General features: G+C 36.1%; 2 protein-coding genes across 3 annotated transcripts in view; one reads left to right on the forward strand and one right to left on the reverse strand.

The window, feature by feature from the left end:
* Nucleotides 1-19,007, forward strand: part of LOC125809192 (uncharacterized) — a 511,850-nt gene that overhangs the window by 331,205 nt on the left and 161,638 nt on the right. The gene's annotated exons all lie outside the window — the stretch shown is intronic.
* LOC125809440 (uncharacterized mitochondrial protein AtMg00810-like) lies at nt 10,457-14,231 on the reverse strand. The gene is made up of 4 exons (XM_049489075.1): nt 13,667-14,231; nt 13,353-13,491; nt 11,695-11,770; nt 10,457-10,606 (listed from the first exon to the last, which is right to left on the reverse strand). The coding sequence occupies exons 1-4, from the start codon at nt 14,229-14,231 to the stop codon at nt 10,457-10,459; spliced, it is 930 nt and encodes a 309-aa protein (XP_049345032.1).

Here is a 19,007-nt window from a genome sequence, read left to right on the forward strand (position 1 = left end):
TTCGACAATATCCTTGCTGTCTCGTGGACTTTTATGCACTTCTCCTGCAACTGTCACATCATGTATTGATTTATTCAGTTAAATCGTAGACTTACACCAGTTCACAAGTAAGCAATTTATCAACACACTGCCTCTGGAAAACTCTTTGACAGATACCTGGGAAAAAGAATAGAAGTTTAAAGTATCAAAATCCATGCACAAACTATTATCCAACCAAAAGTGTTAGTTGCGTAGCCTTCCAAGAATGATTAAGCAGTGACACATAATAAATGCATGAAGTAGGCTCTTTGATCTCGAGTTAACAATTTCACTCATTTGGGTTCGTCTTGCCAAGATTGAGATCAAGCTAGAAGTCCCTCCTGCCAAAATTCCCCTGGCCAACAAAAAGAAAGTCAAACTTCAAATTAGTGAAATGATAGTAATGGATGGCCTTAATGAGATATGCTTCACTATAACCACCATAAATGGCACAACTAACCCCGGGGGAGAACAAACTTCCTATAATAGCCGGCTGGGATGAGGAGTGTCAGACATTGAGTCGAAAACAGAACAACACCTACAGACTATCAGGTTCCTCTTCTATGAGCTGTGTAGTTCTTGAAGACTTGATCAGAAACACCAATTTCCAGTTATTTTATCTCCTTTTGAGAAGGGTTTCTTAGTTTTTCTTTACAGATCGCTGATGCATTCACTGTAATGCTATAGAAATAAACATTCACTAAGATATGTTTTCTAGTTTTTTATCGATCCAAAATATTCATTACTTCTCCTTGAGGAGGAAAACAATATCTATTTACAGAAGAGATCAAACACATCTATGGTCAAGTCAAATATTTGCACCTTTTTTTAAGCTAATCATAGTAAAAAATACCATTGTGTTGTACAATTTAGGTTTGCATTTCACAGATTGATATAAAGCACCAATAGTAAAACTACGAAACACGAAATTTCATTATCATAGGCCGAAAAGGACTAGGTGGTTGCACAGTTTGTAATTAATCACATAATTTCATTAGTGAGGGACAGAGGTGACAGCAAGAAACAGAAAGAGAGGAAGAGGATTCAGAGAATTAAAACAGTAACAGTTGATGCCACTTGTTGAAGCTGGAGACAGAGGGAGAGAGAGGGAGAGAGGGAAGGATGTAGAGTTGAGGAAACTGGAAAAAGGTAGAAGGTTAACAGTATAATGTACTTTTTCGAAGAGATTGCTAGCAAAGGAACTTGAAGACCCAAGATCATCAAATCCACAGTAAACCCTGTGGTGGTTTTTGTTTCAAGCAAAAACCTCAACAGATACCAGGATTTTTCTTGAAATTGACTCGTGTTCATGCAAATTCTTAAGCCTCATATGCTTCAGCTAACAAATAAATCTATTTTTTTTCACTTTCAACTAGAATGAAAAAAGACCAGCAAAAATGTACCCATAACCAAGCAGACTGCTAGACACATTCCCTTTTCAAATATGCTCTGGTTGATACTCTTATCTCCAAACATAAATGGGCTGATTTGATTAGCAGTAAGATATTTCTTTTCTTTTGGATATGACAACTTGACGTCATTTTGAAAGAAATGGAACATGCTTAGGGTCCTCCATTTGGTGCATGTACCATGAAAACCAGACTACCAATCTTGCATATATCTTTGACTCGCAGAATCGGAGATACAAAAATGAGAGAGATATCAGCTTCTGCAATAATAGAGAAAACCAAAGGCACCAATAGCCATTGAATTATCATTTTGAGGAATTGGACAATGAGAATATGAAAGGGAGACCATATTTGTAAGAATGGCGATATCAGGGCCAGTAGACACACACTTCGACTAATTTCCAAGATTGGGTAACCCTATCCATACAGACTTAGATAGATAGCAAGAATTCACATAATCTCACCTCTACTGGAATTTGAACTGCAATTACTCCAGATCTTCAACCACTAAGCCACCCCCAGGGGTTCAAAAAGAAGAGGTCATTTTAGTCCTATTCATTTCACAACTTTCCAAGTTCCAGCACCCCATAAGATGCAAATTTGTACTCTGCATATCTATGCATCTCTTTTTTCATAATCCCGGTCTTTCGCACTCCTTAAGGCCCCCTCAAGCCACTTACTCACTCCTCCATGCCCCTAAATAAAGAGGAGGAGAGGGAAAGACGAGGGCGGAGGAGACTGGTTACCCACTTTTCCTTGCTAGTGATGGATGCCCGAGAACTCAGTCTGATGGAAATTAGCAGGAAAAATGGACAGCATCCCACTCCATTGTTTAGGTTGTCATACCTTTGCAGCAAAAAACACTTTTATCTTTGACTTGTGCTTTCCTTATAAGGATCAAATAGAGAAGAGAACGGATGAATAAGGAGCAGATAAGCAGAAGCACGAATGATGGGCTTCATCTCTTCATGTACTTGTGGAGTCGTGTTACCTCATGAAAAGAAATGATCCAAACATATCCTTTGTTGTGGTTGTCAGCGGCACAGAGTACGACGAGGTTAAACACTTCAATTTTCTGGTTGATCATTTCCATGATTTTCACTTAAACTAATAGGGGATATTCCGTGGCCACATTAATAGTACTATGAACGAATGAGAAACAAGAGAAGTGAATGAGATACATTGAAGACTTGGGGGCTCCTTGAATACAAGTAGAACTATTATTAAGTGTTAAACATGACACACATCCAATCTTTTTCCAGTACGACAATATCCATCACAGGACTCAACATTTCAAAGTGGAGAAATCAACTTGAGTTTGCTTGTTATAGTAAATATAGAAATATCACTGGAAAATGTGTTCGAAAGTTGTCGGAAAAGTTGTGGTTGCTGGGATGTTACAAGGAAAATTTAAGAATATTATTTGAAAAGAGGCACGCTATTTGGCTGGTTGGTCAGCTGAATGAGACGCTGCACCACCAGAAAGATCACCGGAGGAGACATGGCTTTGCCAGAAATATCATTATTCAGGAAACACACAAATCCACTTGAACAGTTTCCTGAAAAGAGGCACACTGCTACCGGAGTGACGCTGAAATTAAGAGCAGTGGTATTGGAATGATCGGCAAAAGAGGTGTAATTCCATCGGAGCAATCACTGTTAAGGGGCATAGTGCTGTCAAAGCGATTGTCCAGAAAAGGCAAAGTGTGAGAGTGAGGACAGAGGCATGGCGTGCTAGAGCAATTGTCAAAGAGAAGGTGATGATGCCAGAACGATTACCAGATAGAAGAAAAGAAGAGAAGACTTGCAGACAGCTCTACACTAGAAAGAAGAAGACCTTTAGCCGGCTAGGCAGTGCAAGAGGGCCAGTAGGCAGAAATTACTTGAAACTTAAGGATACCAACAACAACATACCCAATGAAATTCCACAAGTGGGTCTGGGGAGGGTAGAGTGTATGCATACCTTAACATATCCAGTGAAATACCACTCGTGGAGGTAGAGAAGTTGTTTCCAGAAGACCCTTGACTCGAGTACAGCAATTAGAGTAAGTATGAAAAGGAAAAATGACAGCAGAAAATATAGCAACTACTACAGAAACAGCAACAACAACAAAATAATGCAATCATCGAAACATCATAAAATAGATGGTGTTAAAAAGCAAACGCAAGACACTACAAGAGTAAAGCTACTACGACAGACACCACTAAGCCTAAACCCTTCAAGAAGCAAGAGAACACTCCACTACCTACATGTTAACCTTCTACTGTAATCTGCGACCTCCACACCCTCCTATCTAAGGTCATGTCCTCAGTAAGTTGGAATTGTGCCATGTCCTGTCTAATAACCTCTCTCCAATACTTTCTCGGCCTACCTCTACCTCTCCCCGCACCCACTATATCCAACCTCTAGCACCTCCTCACTAAAGCATTTGCGCATCTCCTTTTCACATGCACAAACCATCTCATCCTTGCTTCGCTCATCTTGTCCACCACTAAGGCCATTACCACCTTTGCTCGGATATCCTCATTCTTAATCTTATCACTCCTAGTATACCACACACCCATCTAAGCATCCTCATTTCCGCAACATGCACCTGTTGAACATGGGAGTTCTTATTTGCCAACACTCCATCCCATTCAACAAAATCGGTCTAACCACCACTCTGTAGAACTTGACTTTAAGCTTAGGTGGTAGAGATATATTGAAGGCTTGGCAATTTGATGAATACAAGGTATATCAATTCATAGGTGTTTAACATAAGACAAGTATATTCTAATTTAGACCTAATACTTTAAATATTCTAACTCTTAACATCGCATACTGACAACTCCCATTCTTTTGAAAAAAAACGAGCATTCTACTAAATTTAGAAAGTTTTGAGAAAATTTTCATCAAATTTAAAGTTGTTAAATTCTCTATAGAATAATTTGTCATACAGAGAAAGTAGAAAAAGGTTGGTAGGTTGATATCCTCTTTGTGGTTTTTCACTAGAGAGCCATGGAATAATCACCCTTTGAAATGACAGAGAACAACGAAACTTACGAAGCAATGACAGCACTTTCCAACCTTGTAACACCAAAGAATGGAACCTACAAAATTTAGTACAGAATTTCACCCAATAAAGGTTTGCATGCAAATCCAGCCCCCACTTTGTGAAACTACACTGGGTATGTTGTTGTTGAAAGGTGCGCATGCAATAGACAATGACAACAGCAGGAAGATATATCAGGACAATGAACAGTAAAGGTCAAAAAATTGCACAGAAGACAAGAAGGGAGGAATTGAACTCTGATATGGACATGTGCAACATGCATATAAAGATTTTCTGTTTGATTTGGAGAGTGCCTTGAATAGTGGTTGGTCATCAGTGTTCTCTACAATAATTCTCTAATCTGGTCTTCGAAGATAGATATAGAGGAGCCTAGTAGAAAGAAGCATTTAAAGAAATAATGAAAGTAAAGTCAAAGTTAATAGCAAGTGCAAAGGAAAGACAGAAAAAGGAGCACCCACACTATGTTGCTTCAATCTAGTGTGAAGATATTTGAAAACACTAAACCAAATTACAAGTATTATGAGTATAGAGCAGTATTGACTATTACATACTACTGAGCTAGTTTCTTATTCAGGAAAGCAATGATATGATGAAAGTACCACACTGAATCCATTTCAAATTTGTGAAAAAATGATTACAAAACAGAGGGGTGTAGAAAAACTGTCTTCCCCTTGTCTTCCAAACATTTTTTATCACAACAAATGAAATCACCAAGAGAAAGGAACTTGAGAAATCTAATACAAAGCATTATATAGGGGAAAGAAAAAAGGAAGGAATCCTGTCACAAATAATTAAGAACATTGCAATTTGTGCAATGTAAGGCCCAATTTTCTATCGGACCCCAAGGGAGTGACTAACCGCCAAAGAATTGGAGTGACAATTGTGGAAACCAAGATTAAAATACCAACACATGCAACAATGGGTGAATTGTTCTCATCTACCTAACAAATCTTATTAGACAGAGTTACTCACGCCTCATTTGTTTGCACTTAACAAAGGTCTTTATATTAACCATTCAGATCTCAGTCATTAAGTTTGTTTTTTATGTCTGAATCTTAATCATTCATATTTTAATCACTAATGCGTTTGTTTTATAAAATAAATTTGAGAAAGAAGTGTAGTTTTTTTAGTAAGTTTGTTGTTATACTTTTTTACATCCACTTAGTGAGTCTAAATAGATTTGAATGATTAAAACCTACAACAAAGTCTTAATATTGCTAAAATATTTATTCAAAAGATTCTACAAAGATGGTATGCAGCTCATCACTACTCCAACCATTTTCACCGCTAACTGCCGTAACCCACTATTATCAAATACCATCACCTATCACTACCACCATAAGTCATCATTCACAATCATCACCACCAATCACCAAGCACTAACGACATTCACCACTATATATCGCCAATCATCGTCATCGTTCACTATCACCATTAGCTATCACTATCATCCATCACAATTTTTAATTTTCACAACTAAGTATCACAATCAACAATCATTGTTAATCACTATTGTCAGCCACCATTACAACTAGTTGCTACCCAAAGCGCTACCATCACCCAAGACAATCCCCAATCAGCACCCACAAGTCACAACCATGAACCACCATTGTTCATCATCACCTCCAACTGGCATGATTTTTTAAAAATATTTTATTAATATAGTATTAGATCAATTTAGTATTTTATTTAAATTTATATTTATTAATTTTTAGATAATAAAGATAAGTTTTTATTTTTTCAAATGTTGAGAAAACGAACCATCTTAATTATATTGTATTCAGATCTTCATACAACATCTTAATATTGAGATGTGTATTCATTCAGAAATCTAAATCTTTGATGCACATTCTAATATTCAGATGTGCATTCAAGTTCAGACGTCTTGATCTTAATGGGAAAAAGTGAAATATCTTCATAAAAAAAAATGGGAAAAAGTGAAATATCAATACATGTGCTGGTGGGAGGTAGTAAGCACCCTGGATTGGTAAGGCATGTCCAAGGCATGGATATCACTGTTATTAAAGATACAACAGAGGGGAAAAGAAAACAAAGCAGACCCATCACACTGTTGGACACGCCAACTTTGACCAAGGCAGAAAAGAGAGATTAGATTGACTTCCTAGATCTAGAGACAGCTAGGACCGGAACGACTATCGACTAAGCTTAAGTAGCGCCTTAAGTTCGTGCCACTTTCAGACAGACTCAAATTTTGATTCGTTGTTTACGAAAGGAAAGGAAAAACAAAAAACTTGTGCTTACGCACTTGCCATTCATTTGGTCTAGAGTTGCGGCGCTACTTCCCATTCTCAAGTAATTGACCTCATATCCATTTTAAAATTCCACCCTAAAGATCCTTGGGAAAACAACATTAATGAGAGTGCAATGAAAGGGAAATGCTCTCTTGAAAATTTCTACTTGTCCACAGTTTCTGGAAAGCATACTAAAACATCATAAATTCTGCCCAATTCAATTAATTGTACAAATATTTCAGTTTCAATCAACAACAAAGAATAAGCAATTCAACAAAATTGATTTAATGCACACACTAGTGGAAGTCCTCCTTTAAGGATATCAAATGGTGACTAATTGGATACTTCAAAACTAGAAGAGCATTTTGGCTTTTAGCACCTTTCTTTTGGTAAGGTAAGATTTTGTATACATCAGACAGCATCACAAGTATGCTGGTATAAACAGGCTTTTAGCACATTAAGAAGGCAGCATCAGAGGTCACTTTTAAATAAAGGAATTAGATTGTGTAACATTTAAATATAGTCCCGAAAATATTGTCATGAGGTCTGTTTATGCTGCATGGGAGAAACGAGATACCTAGCCAACTAAGATTCTAAGCTGCTTACTATAGGATTTCCTAATGAAATTTGCTTTTTATCATCTATAAGCATACAATGTTCATCAAGGTTGGACATATATGATATATGTTCAAAGGAAAATTATACTATGTATACATGATTAAAATTATTTTTATGTATATATAGTAGATTTTGAGCCCCCCCTTCGGCTTCTTCGTGTGTTTACTGCTTCATATTTTGAACCCCCTTAGTGAATCCTAGTTCTGCCACTGAGGGGTCGTTTGGTGTGATGAATAAGAGGAATTAATCCTGGGATAACTTTTTAGTGGCCTTTAATTCATTGTTTGGTTGCAAAGGTAGGGATAATTTATCACAGGATTAACAATTAGTCCTGGGATAAGTTATCTCTCACTCGGGGTGGTATAGTAATCCCAGGATAAGTTATCCTGGGATAAGGTGTGTAAATTAACAAAAATACCCCCTTAAACTCTCTTTTATACACCACTTTTACATTCAAACATATTAACATAATTTTTAACAACATTTATAATAACATTCACAACCTTAATTATTCGTTGTTTTTTATGATAAATATATTTTTCTATTCAAAATTTATATTTTATAAATACAATTTTTATTTATGAATATATTATAAGTGAATTTATTTGCGTAATTATTATGTTTATTTATATTTTGATTTCCCTTGAAATATTCACTCCATTACTCATTACATATTTTTCATTAAATAGTTTATTACTCACTTAAAAATTATATTTTATCTATAATTAAAATGTAGATAACTTTAATAATAAATTTTCTTTTACTTTAATAAACTTAAAATGAAAGTTTTATTTTTAAGCTAAATAAGATGAAAGTTTTATTTTTAAACTAAATAAGATGAAAGTTTTATTTTTAAGCTAAATAAGATGAAAATCTTATTTTTAAACTAAATAAGATGAACATTTTATTTTTAAGCTAAATAAGATGAAAGTTTAATTTTTAAGTTAAATAAGATGAAAGTATAATTTTTAAAACATACGGTACAATCATGGAAATGCACAAACAAAAATATTTAAGCTAAATAAGATGGAAATTTTATTTTTAAGAATGAATAACTAAAGCTTGCAAAGAAAATGTAATAAAAAAAAAACTAAATAAGGTGAGGGTATTTTTGTAAACAAACAACTTATTCTCAAAAATTATACAATGAATATTAGTTTGAATATGACAAACCAAACAAGCAATAAAAACTAATCCCAGCATAACTTATCCCAGTATAACTTATCCCAGCATAACTAATCCCAACATAACTAGTATTCAAACCAAACGACCCTGAATTCTCTGGGATCAGCTTTACTGAGTGCAGCTCCATTTGCCCTTCTGTTCTGGACATAGCTTTCCAGAAGCAGTGACTTTGGCCCTTTACTACCCAAGGAGGACATATTCTGGCCAATATGGTTGTAACAGTGATTTGTTGCCTTTTTCATGACGAAACATTAGTTTTGGGCTTTTCTTGTTAAAGTTCTGAATATTTACCTTTTCTTTTGCTAGAACTTCCACATTAATTTCTACCCTTGTTCATTCTGTTACTATAGAAAAAGTGTTTTTTATCCTTGCTTTAATCTCATTGTACATATATTCACGCCAAAATATATCTACAACATAGATGCATCAAACACTTTGTCCTTCCTATAAGTAAAGCAATCAACTATTTTGTTTAAATGGTTCCAATCATAGATATAATGCTCTTTCACCACCCTTCTCCCACACGTGGCCACTATGAAAGGGACAACTTCTTTGAGATTGATAGATTATAATGTGAGCTAAGAAGTCAACTTACAGCTTGACAAGTTGAAGTCCTGAAAACTCTCAGATTGGTAGCTCTAATTAGACAGTAAATCACATCTTTGGCTCAAACCATAGTGATTGAATAAGCCTTACTGTTCCATTTCAGCTGTAATAGCAATGAAATAGGATTTCACCCACACATATATCAATCTTTACAATTGCATATAGCTACTGGGAACAGTACCACATACCTCAGCAGCTAATAGATGCCTTCTAGGTCATGTATGCATGTCATCCATCTTCTATCTTCAACATAACTTCTGATGTGTGCTTGTATCCACACTACTTACATCAACACTTTTTTCAGAAGTCACATAACTGCTCTGAACCGTCACATAATTATTGGACACTTAATTTTTCTTCTACTTAATGATGCTCTCCAATTGCATGTCGCCAATGCAGGCAAGAAATTCTTCACATATATAAAGCAGTTACAAAGTAATGGCTTGATTCCTCATTTGAAAAACTATGTCCGGACAATTTGTCTCTTATTGAACCAGAAACGATGGAATCACTTGTCTAATTCAACAATTTTTGGATTTATTCAGGACAGGTGAATCTTATACTATACCAAATGTATTGACTGTGTGTATATAGCAATAGCATACTTACTTTTACAAACAGCCAAACATTCCAGCAGTTAGAGAAATCTTTTGATGCATGATTTTATTGGGTATGGAGATTTCTTAACCAAAAGCACATGAGACCATACAACTCAAGTAGTCACCAGTCCTGAATTCTCATTCTCAGCATCCATCTTTTTCAGGTAAAGGAGCAAAACCATGTTTGGTACAAAGTAAGAAAATTCCAAAAGCTCATATTTTACGCAGAAAATGCTTTGCTAAGAAAATCACTTGCCTCAACAGTAGCAAGTTTTCGGTGGAGTAGGAAGGAAGTAGAAAATGTTGCACGCACTTATTTATTAAATTATTTCCAATAATTTCAGCAACCAAACACCATAAAGGAATTTCACAAGGAAGCCACACCAAAAAGGCCCAAGTTCACATACTTGTTCATAATACTGGTTAGCAACAAATTCAACTAACTCATTATATATCTGTCATCTCAATTTTCAGTCACACGACACTAAGTAACTTGCCATAAAACAATTAAACTCGCCAGTACATACGAAGAGCACAGAGAAATCATCAATTGTTTCCTAATTCTACAACTACACATAAACTAATTCACTTTAGCCAACAAAAGGTATACATCATCAATTGATTTTTTATTCAACAAAAGGGTGAAAAGTATAATACAAAGCGAAAACTGTACAACACTTTTATGTACTGAAAAGACACCGTATATTTACAAGCAGTTAAGAGAATCTGATCAGTGAATCATGGGTAGGAATAGAAGCAGCAGAAACAGCGACAGCAGCGCCTGAAGCAGCTACAGTACAAGTAGCGTGGCTGTGATCGGCGATTGCCAGTACCAGAGTTTGATGGAGCAGTAGTGGAAATCGGCACTGTGTTCTCCATTAGCAGTATTGATGAAGATTCTCAACTTTCGTTCGGGTTCGATAGAAAAGGACTGAAAATGAAGCTCATTACAGGGGTGTTGGGTATGAAAGAAATATTTCAATTTTCCTATGGGTTGGATAATTTTTTTTGAAAACACAAGTTCTTAAAAATGATAGGAAATTGTGTCTTTTTCAGAGGTGGATGTTTGATCCTTTTATTCGCTTTTTATGGAACTTTGATTTGATTTTTCAACTTTTTATTTTGAAAAAGTATGCAATTGAACGTTGAACCAAATTAGTTTGATTCGGTTAAGATCATATTTATCTTAGTGAAGAATATTGTGTCTTCAACTACTGCTCGAGATTTCTTTATATGACGTAATCAACAAAAATTTGTTTGACTTTCTCTTGAAAATTAGTATTTCTTTCTTTCTTTGTTGTCTTATGAAGGCATTTTTATATAGGCTTGATCTAGGGTTTTAGAGGTATTTTGCTCTTCAAGTAAATTTAGAAGACCTTGAGCTTGAAGAGCATGAGTTGGGCACCTCTAGTCAACTTAACAGATTGTCACAAATGTAATTTAGACTTTATTTAAGTTATATAATTTTAACTTAAATATTAGTCCAACTTTATTAACTAATAATTTGACTTGGTCAACTTATCATGAATTAATATTTAATCCAAAATTTAATAAGGATTTATCAATAAAACTTCCTTTTCTACACACATATAAATTTACAAAGATTAATTGATCCAATAAATCAACAATAGTAGCAACTAGCTTTTCTTTTACAAAATCCTTTACGTGACACAAAATCTCTTCAAGTCGAGTATGAGTCCTTTATTTGTGGTAAAATTTAAAGTTATGGGTCTTTTTTTAATAAAATATAAGCCTATGGATCAAATTTTATATTTTAAAAAGTTGGAATCACAATTTGAAATTTGAAATCTTATTTTTTGTAGAGTTTGAGATTTGAAATCATGATTTGAAGTTGAAGGTGAAATTTTGTGCAAATTTCATAAACAAAAATTGATTTCACAACAAAACTTCAAATCATGCTTTCATACCTATTAAGTATTCATTTTATGATAACGCTCAACAGTTCAGTGAGAGATGTACCATATATGGTCCCTTGAACCACCATCTTAACCCCCGAGTTTCCTGGGTTCCTGAATCACCCCAGAATTTTCAGAGATATATGTTACACCAGAACTTTTCGTTGTAAGGTTTGGTATTCCTCTGACCAGAATTGTCTTTGGTTGCAGGAGTGATCCATTGTTTGCATTATCGACTAACACACTGTCTAGCTTCGTGTTCATAGCATGTTGCCAAGTGAAGAGTTCCTTGTGTTATTCCTTCACTATCCACGGTTTAATCATGGAGCACCCCTGATGCAATGATTCGTAAGGGGTATATGACTATTACAAAGCCCACAAATTAACTCTAATTTATGTTACTTTCTTATTCTCTATCGTTCTCAGAGTCTCCGTATATATCCATAAGGTTATCTTTGTTGAAAATTTCATTGGGGTTTGAAATCTCAAGAACATCATATGTTTAATGACTAGAAAAGCATTCAATCATTGTTTGTCAACCATAATTTCTATGAATACACAAAATCAACGAAGAATTAAAATAAATTGAAATAATTATTATGTTAAGGCCTTACGGTGCGTGCCAATTGATTAGTCTAAAATTCATTATTAAAAAAAATAGTTAAATTTATTTGAAAGAGATCTATAACAACGAAACTAATTTAATTCTCTATAAATCTTTGATTTAAGGTTCGAAGCAATGAATGATAATTAAGAAGTTAGGCGAGACATATAATAAAAATCGAGGAAATGAATAGGAAAAGAAAGAGGATTCTTATTCAATCTCTTGGAACAATACGATAAATTGCTTGAATAATGAACAAATGCTTGTATAATCAAATGGTTGCAGTGAACAATAGAGAATAATATTGTATTTCGATGAAAATTTAAATGAGTTACAATTCTAGAATAATGGGGTAGATATAGGTTTGATCTAACTAACAAACTTCTCTAATTCTAGCTACTATTAATCGTTGTTGGAGTGAAGATCACAAATTCTTTGAAAAGATAAATCATGGTCCCTTGAATTTTGAATTATTGTTGTTGTGTATACTTATTTATCTATGATATTTTCAGACGCAACACTTTGGTGAATTGAGGCTTGGAAGTAAAAAAATATAAGTTCAGAGAAGTAGATTGAAAGTAGTATATTTATTAATGAGACTCCAATGGAGTTTATATACACAACAAACAAAACAGATTGTGCAAAGCTAACTCCTAGGAAATAGGAGCATATTAAGTTACATGAGCAATCCTACTTGACTCCTAAATAAACTGTAAATAAACTGAAATCCTAATTTAAAGGTAGTGTGGTAACGTGCACAACATACGTGCTCTGTTACGCCCCCCTCAAGGTATGTGTGAAGAGACAACACGTAACTTGGGAAGCATGCGCTGGAAGGCTGTTTTAGACAATAGTTTGGTGAGTGGATCTGCAATTTGATCAGCGGAGTGAACGTGTGAGACTTTAACTAGGCCATTGCAAACTTGGTTGCGAACAAAGTGAAAATCAACCTCGAGGTGCTTCATTTTTGTTTAATGAAGTGGGTTTTCAACTATGCATGTGACCCCAAGGTTATCGCAAAGTATTGTGGGAACAACAGAGAGCGGCACATGTAGATCCTTGAGCAAGTGAGTGATCTAGTTTGTTTCAGACAACGCAGAAGCAACTGCCCTATATTCTGCTTCAGTGGAGCAGCGAGAGACAGTCGGTTGCTTACGAGAGCACCAAGAAATTGGTGTTATGCCGAGAAAGATAATGTAACCTGATATTGAGCGGCGATCATTAATATCACCTGCCCAATCCGCATCAGCATAAGCAGAAAGATTGGTGGACTGTTGTGGGGAAATATGGACACCATACTGGGATTCCTTAGATAATCAAATCAAGTTTCAAGCCGGTCAGGTCAATCATTTCAAAGGAAGAAAATAAAGGCCGAAATCAAGATGAATGCCGACCCAGTAAATCACCTAACTTTGTATAGCTGAAAGTTGCCAAATCGGTTGAAAGAATTGAAAGGAATGTTTCTTTAAGATACCGAAGTAGCCGTTTAACTGCTTGCCAGTGAGCCACAGAGGGAAAGGTATTGAACTGAGTAAGCTTGTTTACTGCATAGATGATGTCAGGTCGGGTAAGTGAAAGGTACTGGAGCTTTCCAAGTACACTTCTATACTCTGTGCCATCAGTTTTGGGAGCTCCGTCATCTACCAATAGTGGTGCCGATGTACTCATTGGTAAGTGGATGCCTTTGCAATCTTGCATCTTAGTGTCATGTAGCACCTCTTGTATATATTTAGATTGACTAAGAAACAGGCCATCATCATCCCTATGTACCTCAATGCCTAAGAAATAGTGCAGTAAACCAAGATACTTGAGAGAAAATGTTTTTGAAAGAGAGGTAACTACTTGCTGAAGGAGTACTTCATTGCTGCCAGTAAGAATGATATCGTCCACATAAATTAGAACATAAATAGTTACTCCTATATTATGAAGAACGAACAGAGAATTATCAGACTTAGACATGTGGAATCCCATTTTGACCAAAGAATTGGTGAGTGCATCATACCAAACTTTAGGAGCTTGGCGCAGTCCGTAGATTGCCTTTTTGAGATGGCAAACTTAGTCAGAATGTGCCGAATCTTCATAGCCAGGGGGTTGAGACATATATACATTTTCGTGAAGCTTCCCCTGAAGAAAAGCATTATTGACATCAAGTTGATGTAAGGCCCAATTTCGTTGTACAGCAAAGGTGAGCACGGTACGAATCGTGGTGGGTTTGACCACTGGACTGCATGTCTTATGAAAATCAACCCTAGACCTTTGAGTGAACCTTTTGGCAACCAAACGCGCTTTGTACCTGTCAACAGATCCATCAGCCTTAGTCTTAATTCGGAACAACCACTTACATGGAACAACATTGCGGGTGTGATCGGGTGGAACCAACTCCCAAGTCTGGTTCTTCATCAACGCATCAAACTCAACTTGCATAGCATCTCTCCAATATGAAAATGTGTGTGCTTGTTTGTAGGTTATAGGAGTAGGAGGTACATGCAGGGTTATTTGGACAGTATAGTCAAGAATTTTGCGTCGCTTGATGATGTTGTTTTGCGACCTTGTTACTACACGATTTTGCTCTATTTGGGGAACCTAAACTATGGGTGCTTGTGTCGGTATATTGGGTGATGAGGTTGGGCGATGCCGATAAACATGAGTAATGTCACGCCCCGAGCCTACACCCTGGACGTGGCCGGCACTCGAAGATCATTTCTGGTCCCCAAGCGAACCCTCATCCTAGCTGACTCCAAGCGGAATACTAACTTAAGCATACAAGAGCTTAAAACTGAATAAGAGTTTATAAACTCAACTTTATAAATCTTTAACTCAAAAGAAAACTCTGTATAATAGAATATATATACAACTCGCCATAAAAGGCAACTTTAGTCTTCAAAACATTTAACAAAATAAATGAAGAGACTTCTGAAACTCTATTGTCTATCTATGAAGCCTCTAACTGATAAAGATGGAAGCCGGGACAAGACCCACGACCTCCTAACAACTGATACAACTGAAAGGTAAATGAAATCCTCCGGAAGCAAAGAGGCTTGTCATAGCTAACTGGAACTCCCGGATGTATCAACGAATCTCCTGTTGATGATCCTGAATACCTGTGTCTGCATCATAAAAAGATGCAGGCCAAATGGCTCAGTACGTGGAATGTACGAGTATGTAAGCTAGAAAACTAAACAACATAGGCTAGAAGAAAAACTGGAATAAATTGAATAACTTACCTCTTTTCAAACTTTCTCAACTCAAGGAATACCCAAAACTACTCAAACTTACTCAACTCAGAAGATAGATACTGGACTCAGAGACAGATACTCAACTCAAAGATAGATACTCAACTCAAAGATAGATACTCAACTCAAGGATATATACTTAACTCAAGATATATACTTAACTCAAAGATACTTAACTCAAGGATACTCGACTCTTGAATAACTGAACTCAACCTGACTGACTTCTTTCAATATAAGGCAATTTAAAACAAGTGCGATATAAAGAAAGACTGTTTAAAACATGCTATAAACTCTGAGTGTATACAAGGATACAATAAGCCTGAGATGTATATAGAAATACAATTGAACTGATGTATATAAAATACAATAATTTCTGTGTATGAAAATACAATAACTGCTGTGGGAGTTTCTCTAACCGACAACCATCACATAAGAGCTATAGTGATGATACAGCGATCGACCTCACGCTGCCAGAGCATCTTATACCCGGCCAAAGGTATAAGACCTGAACTGCCTAATGGATCCACTAGTCTAATCTGAAAAGGATTCATCTAAAAAGTATGATCCTTTTCTACCCATGGTGGCTAACATGGTTCTATGGGGGCTGTGGGTTCTTTGAACGCTCCCCCAATTCGGTGCTCGATACTACTCCCAAAAATGTACTGGCTCTTATGTTTTTAAAACATATTTATTCCTGCTGATATGAGATAATTACTCAAAAACTAGCCCGAAGGCTCTTTTGGAAATCTCAGTTTCCAACCTTGTTTAAATGTAAAAACATTTCTTTAAAACTTCTTTGGGAATACATAGTTCCCTAATAACTTGGAGAAATGAACTCAACTCTTTACTCTTTACTTTACTTGAAACTCGATACTTTGACTCAACTTGAAACTCTTTACTCAACTTGAAACTCTTAACTTGGAACTCTTCATTCTTTACTTAACTTGAGCCTTAAAATGAAGTTAAAACGATCAATGAAGACTCTTGGAAAACCTTAAAGACTTGTTTTGACTTACTTACTTCTAAGCTTGACTTCACTTGACTTGGAAACTAACTTCACTTGACTTTGAAACTAACTTCACTTGACTTGGAAACTAACTTCATTTGACTTTGAAACTAACTTCACTTGACTTGGAAACTAACTTCATTTGACTTTGAAACTAACTGAAAACTAACTTCACTTGATTTGGAAACTAACTTCACTTGACTTTGAAACTAACTTCACTTGACTTGGAAACTAACTTCACTTGACTTGTAGTTTTACTTGACTTTTGGAAGTACCTTGGAGTGTTGGAAACAACTAGGAAACATAGGTATAATACCTAGGAACATGTATAAAAAAAGAAATGGTGAATGAAAGGGAAGGATTGGTGTCCTTGGCACTAGGAGAGGTGCAACAGCCCAGCCCCTTTTTCCCCAAAAATCCGACTTTTTCCCCTTGTTTCTTTCCAATTCTAAACCCTCTCAACCTCAAGGTTTCAGCAGCAACACTTAGAATCATAAAGACCCTTATTATACAATAGATTCAACTCAAAAATCACAGCCAGAAATCTGTACTAAATCAGCAAGAACTTCAACACAACACCACTACAACTTCAACAACCAATAAATCTTCTCTTGGAATTAAAAACGAGTTGGTGTGTGGGGGTATGAACCAACCAACACTAAGGATCATAAAATCCCTCAATATACAATAGGTCACAACTCAAATACACAGCCCAATCCTGTCCCACAACCAACAATAACTTCAACAACACAACTAACAACATCAACAACAACTAACAACTTCAACAACAAATCCAATCTCTTCTCAAATCATAAAAACGAGCTTGGTATGTGGGGGGAAAGGATAAACCCACACTAAAGACTCACATACCTGATTAGGGATCACCCCCGACAAAAATCCACGACGATCCTTAGCTTCTTCTTCTCTTTCTCCTCTTCTTTTCCTCTTCTTTCTCTCTTATCTTCCAAGCCCTAACTCTCACTCTTACTCTCACTCTTTAAAATGGGACAAAAATGATCCAAACATCAGTCTAACACCTCAATATAACCCAAAGAAAAGATTAGGGAAAAGACCAAAATACCCTTAAAATTTTCGGACTAAACAAACTGCACTGTGCGACTGTGCCAACAACCCAACTTCCAAAGGGCATAAGTCACTCATACGAACTCGGAATCAAGAAAACTCGGCGGCGTTGGAAAGATCATTCCAAGGGCTTTCCAGACATAACTGGAAATTCGCCTAAATCATTTTGAGCTAGGAGATACGACTGTTCAAAGTTGACCAAAAACTCACCTTTTTTCCATAGCCAAATTTTCCAGATTCTTTCCAAAATGACTATTTCCAATTCAACTCTTCTTGGAACTCAATGTGCTACACCTAGGGACCTTAACTTAACACTCAAGAAATTTTTTTATTCCTCGGTAAAATCCCACTCCACATGAAGGATGGCTCGAGTCTTAGTTCGAAAATTCTCTGGGGTGTTACAATATCTCCCCCTTGGAATCATTCGTCCTCGAATGACGGCTAGTCTTGGTATGGAAGGGTCTACTCTTACTAAGGTCTGCGTCTAATGGTCTGCTCTTACCATATTCAAGCTTAACCTAAATCCTTAGGTTCGGATTCTATACCTCTCTATAGGGAATCTTATCCCAAGACTATAACTCTTTAACACCACATTAAAGCTTAGTATTCTAACACTCCATGGACTCTTACTAACCACTCCTTTAGATCCAACTAAGGGCTCTCATTTGAATATTTCTCATAGTAAAACCTCATCCTTTTCTTCCTCAGTGTTAAAAAAAAAAAAACTTAAATGGAACTATCCCACCATCACAACACGATAAGAACATCAACCTCCTCTTTTTAACACCACTCCATTTCTAAAATGGCCTCTGAAAAGATATCTCGCAAACTCTTTGAATTCATTACCATCTTAATCTAAAACACTTGACTCCATTTCTCATCTTGACATCTCCCCCTTAGGTCTAAAGCTAACACTTGAAAGCTATGGACCTATTCCACATATTTAACTTGTTTACCTCTTCTTTTAATCTAACACTTGGGAGAAATTTATCTCATGCCTACCAAACTCTCTATAAGCGGTGCTAAGTCCTCTTTCAAAGGTGTTTCCTTTAACTTCTTCTGGTTACATACACTCTCGGTACACCTCTTAACGCTTTTGTTACTCTGGTGACTTAATCACACTTCATTGCCCTTATCTAAAGGTTAGGGTCTCTCACTTGTACCACTCATATTTATTGCGACTAATCACCTTAATTCCTCACTTACTCTATGTCAAGTCTACTAGATCAAATCTCAAGACTAGCATCATCACTCTCATGTTGCCATTTCTTTGGTCAAGACACTCATCTCAAATTCAAGCTTAAGGTTTATGACTAAACCCGAATATTAATATGATTGCTCGCTTACTACACTAACTTACAAATACTAGGTACAAATTCAGAAACTCTCGTCCACTAGGACCTTATGGCCAAAAGTCAAACCTCA

Source organism: Solanum verrucosum, unplaced genomic scaffold (assembly GCF_900185275.1).
Source record: "Solanum verrucosum unplaced genomic scaffold, falcon-dt-bn FXZP01000062.1, whole genome shotgun sequence".
Classification (NCBI taxonomy): Eukaryota; Viridiplantae; Streptophyta; class Magnoliopsida; order Solanales; family Solanaceae; genus Solanum; species Solanum verrucosum.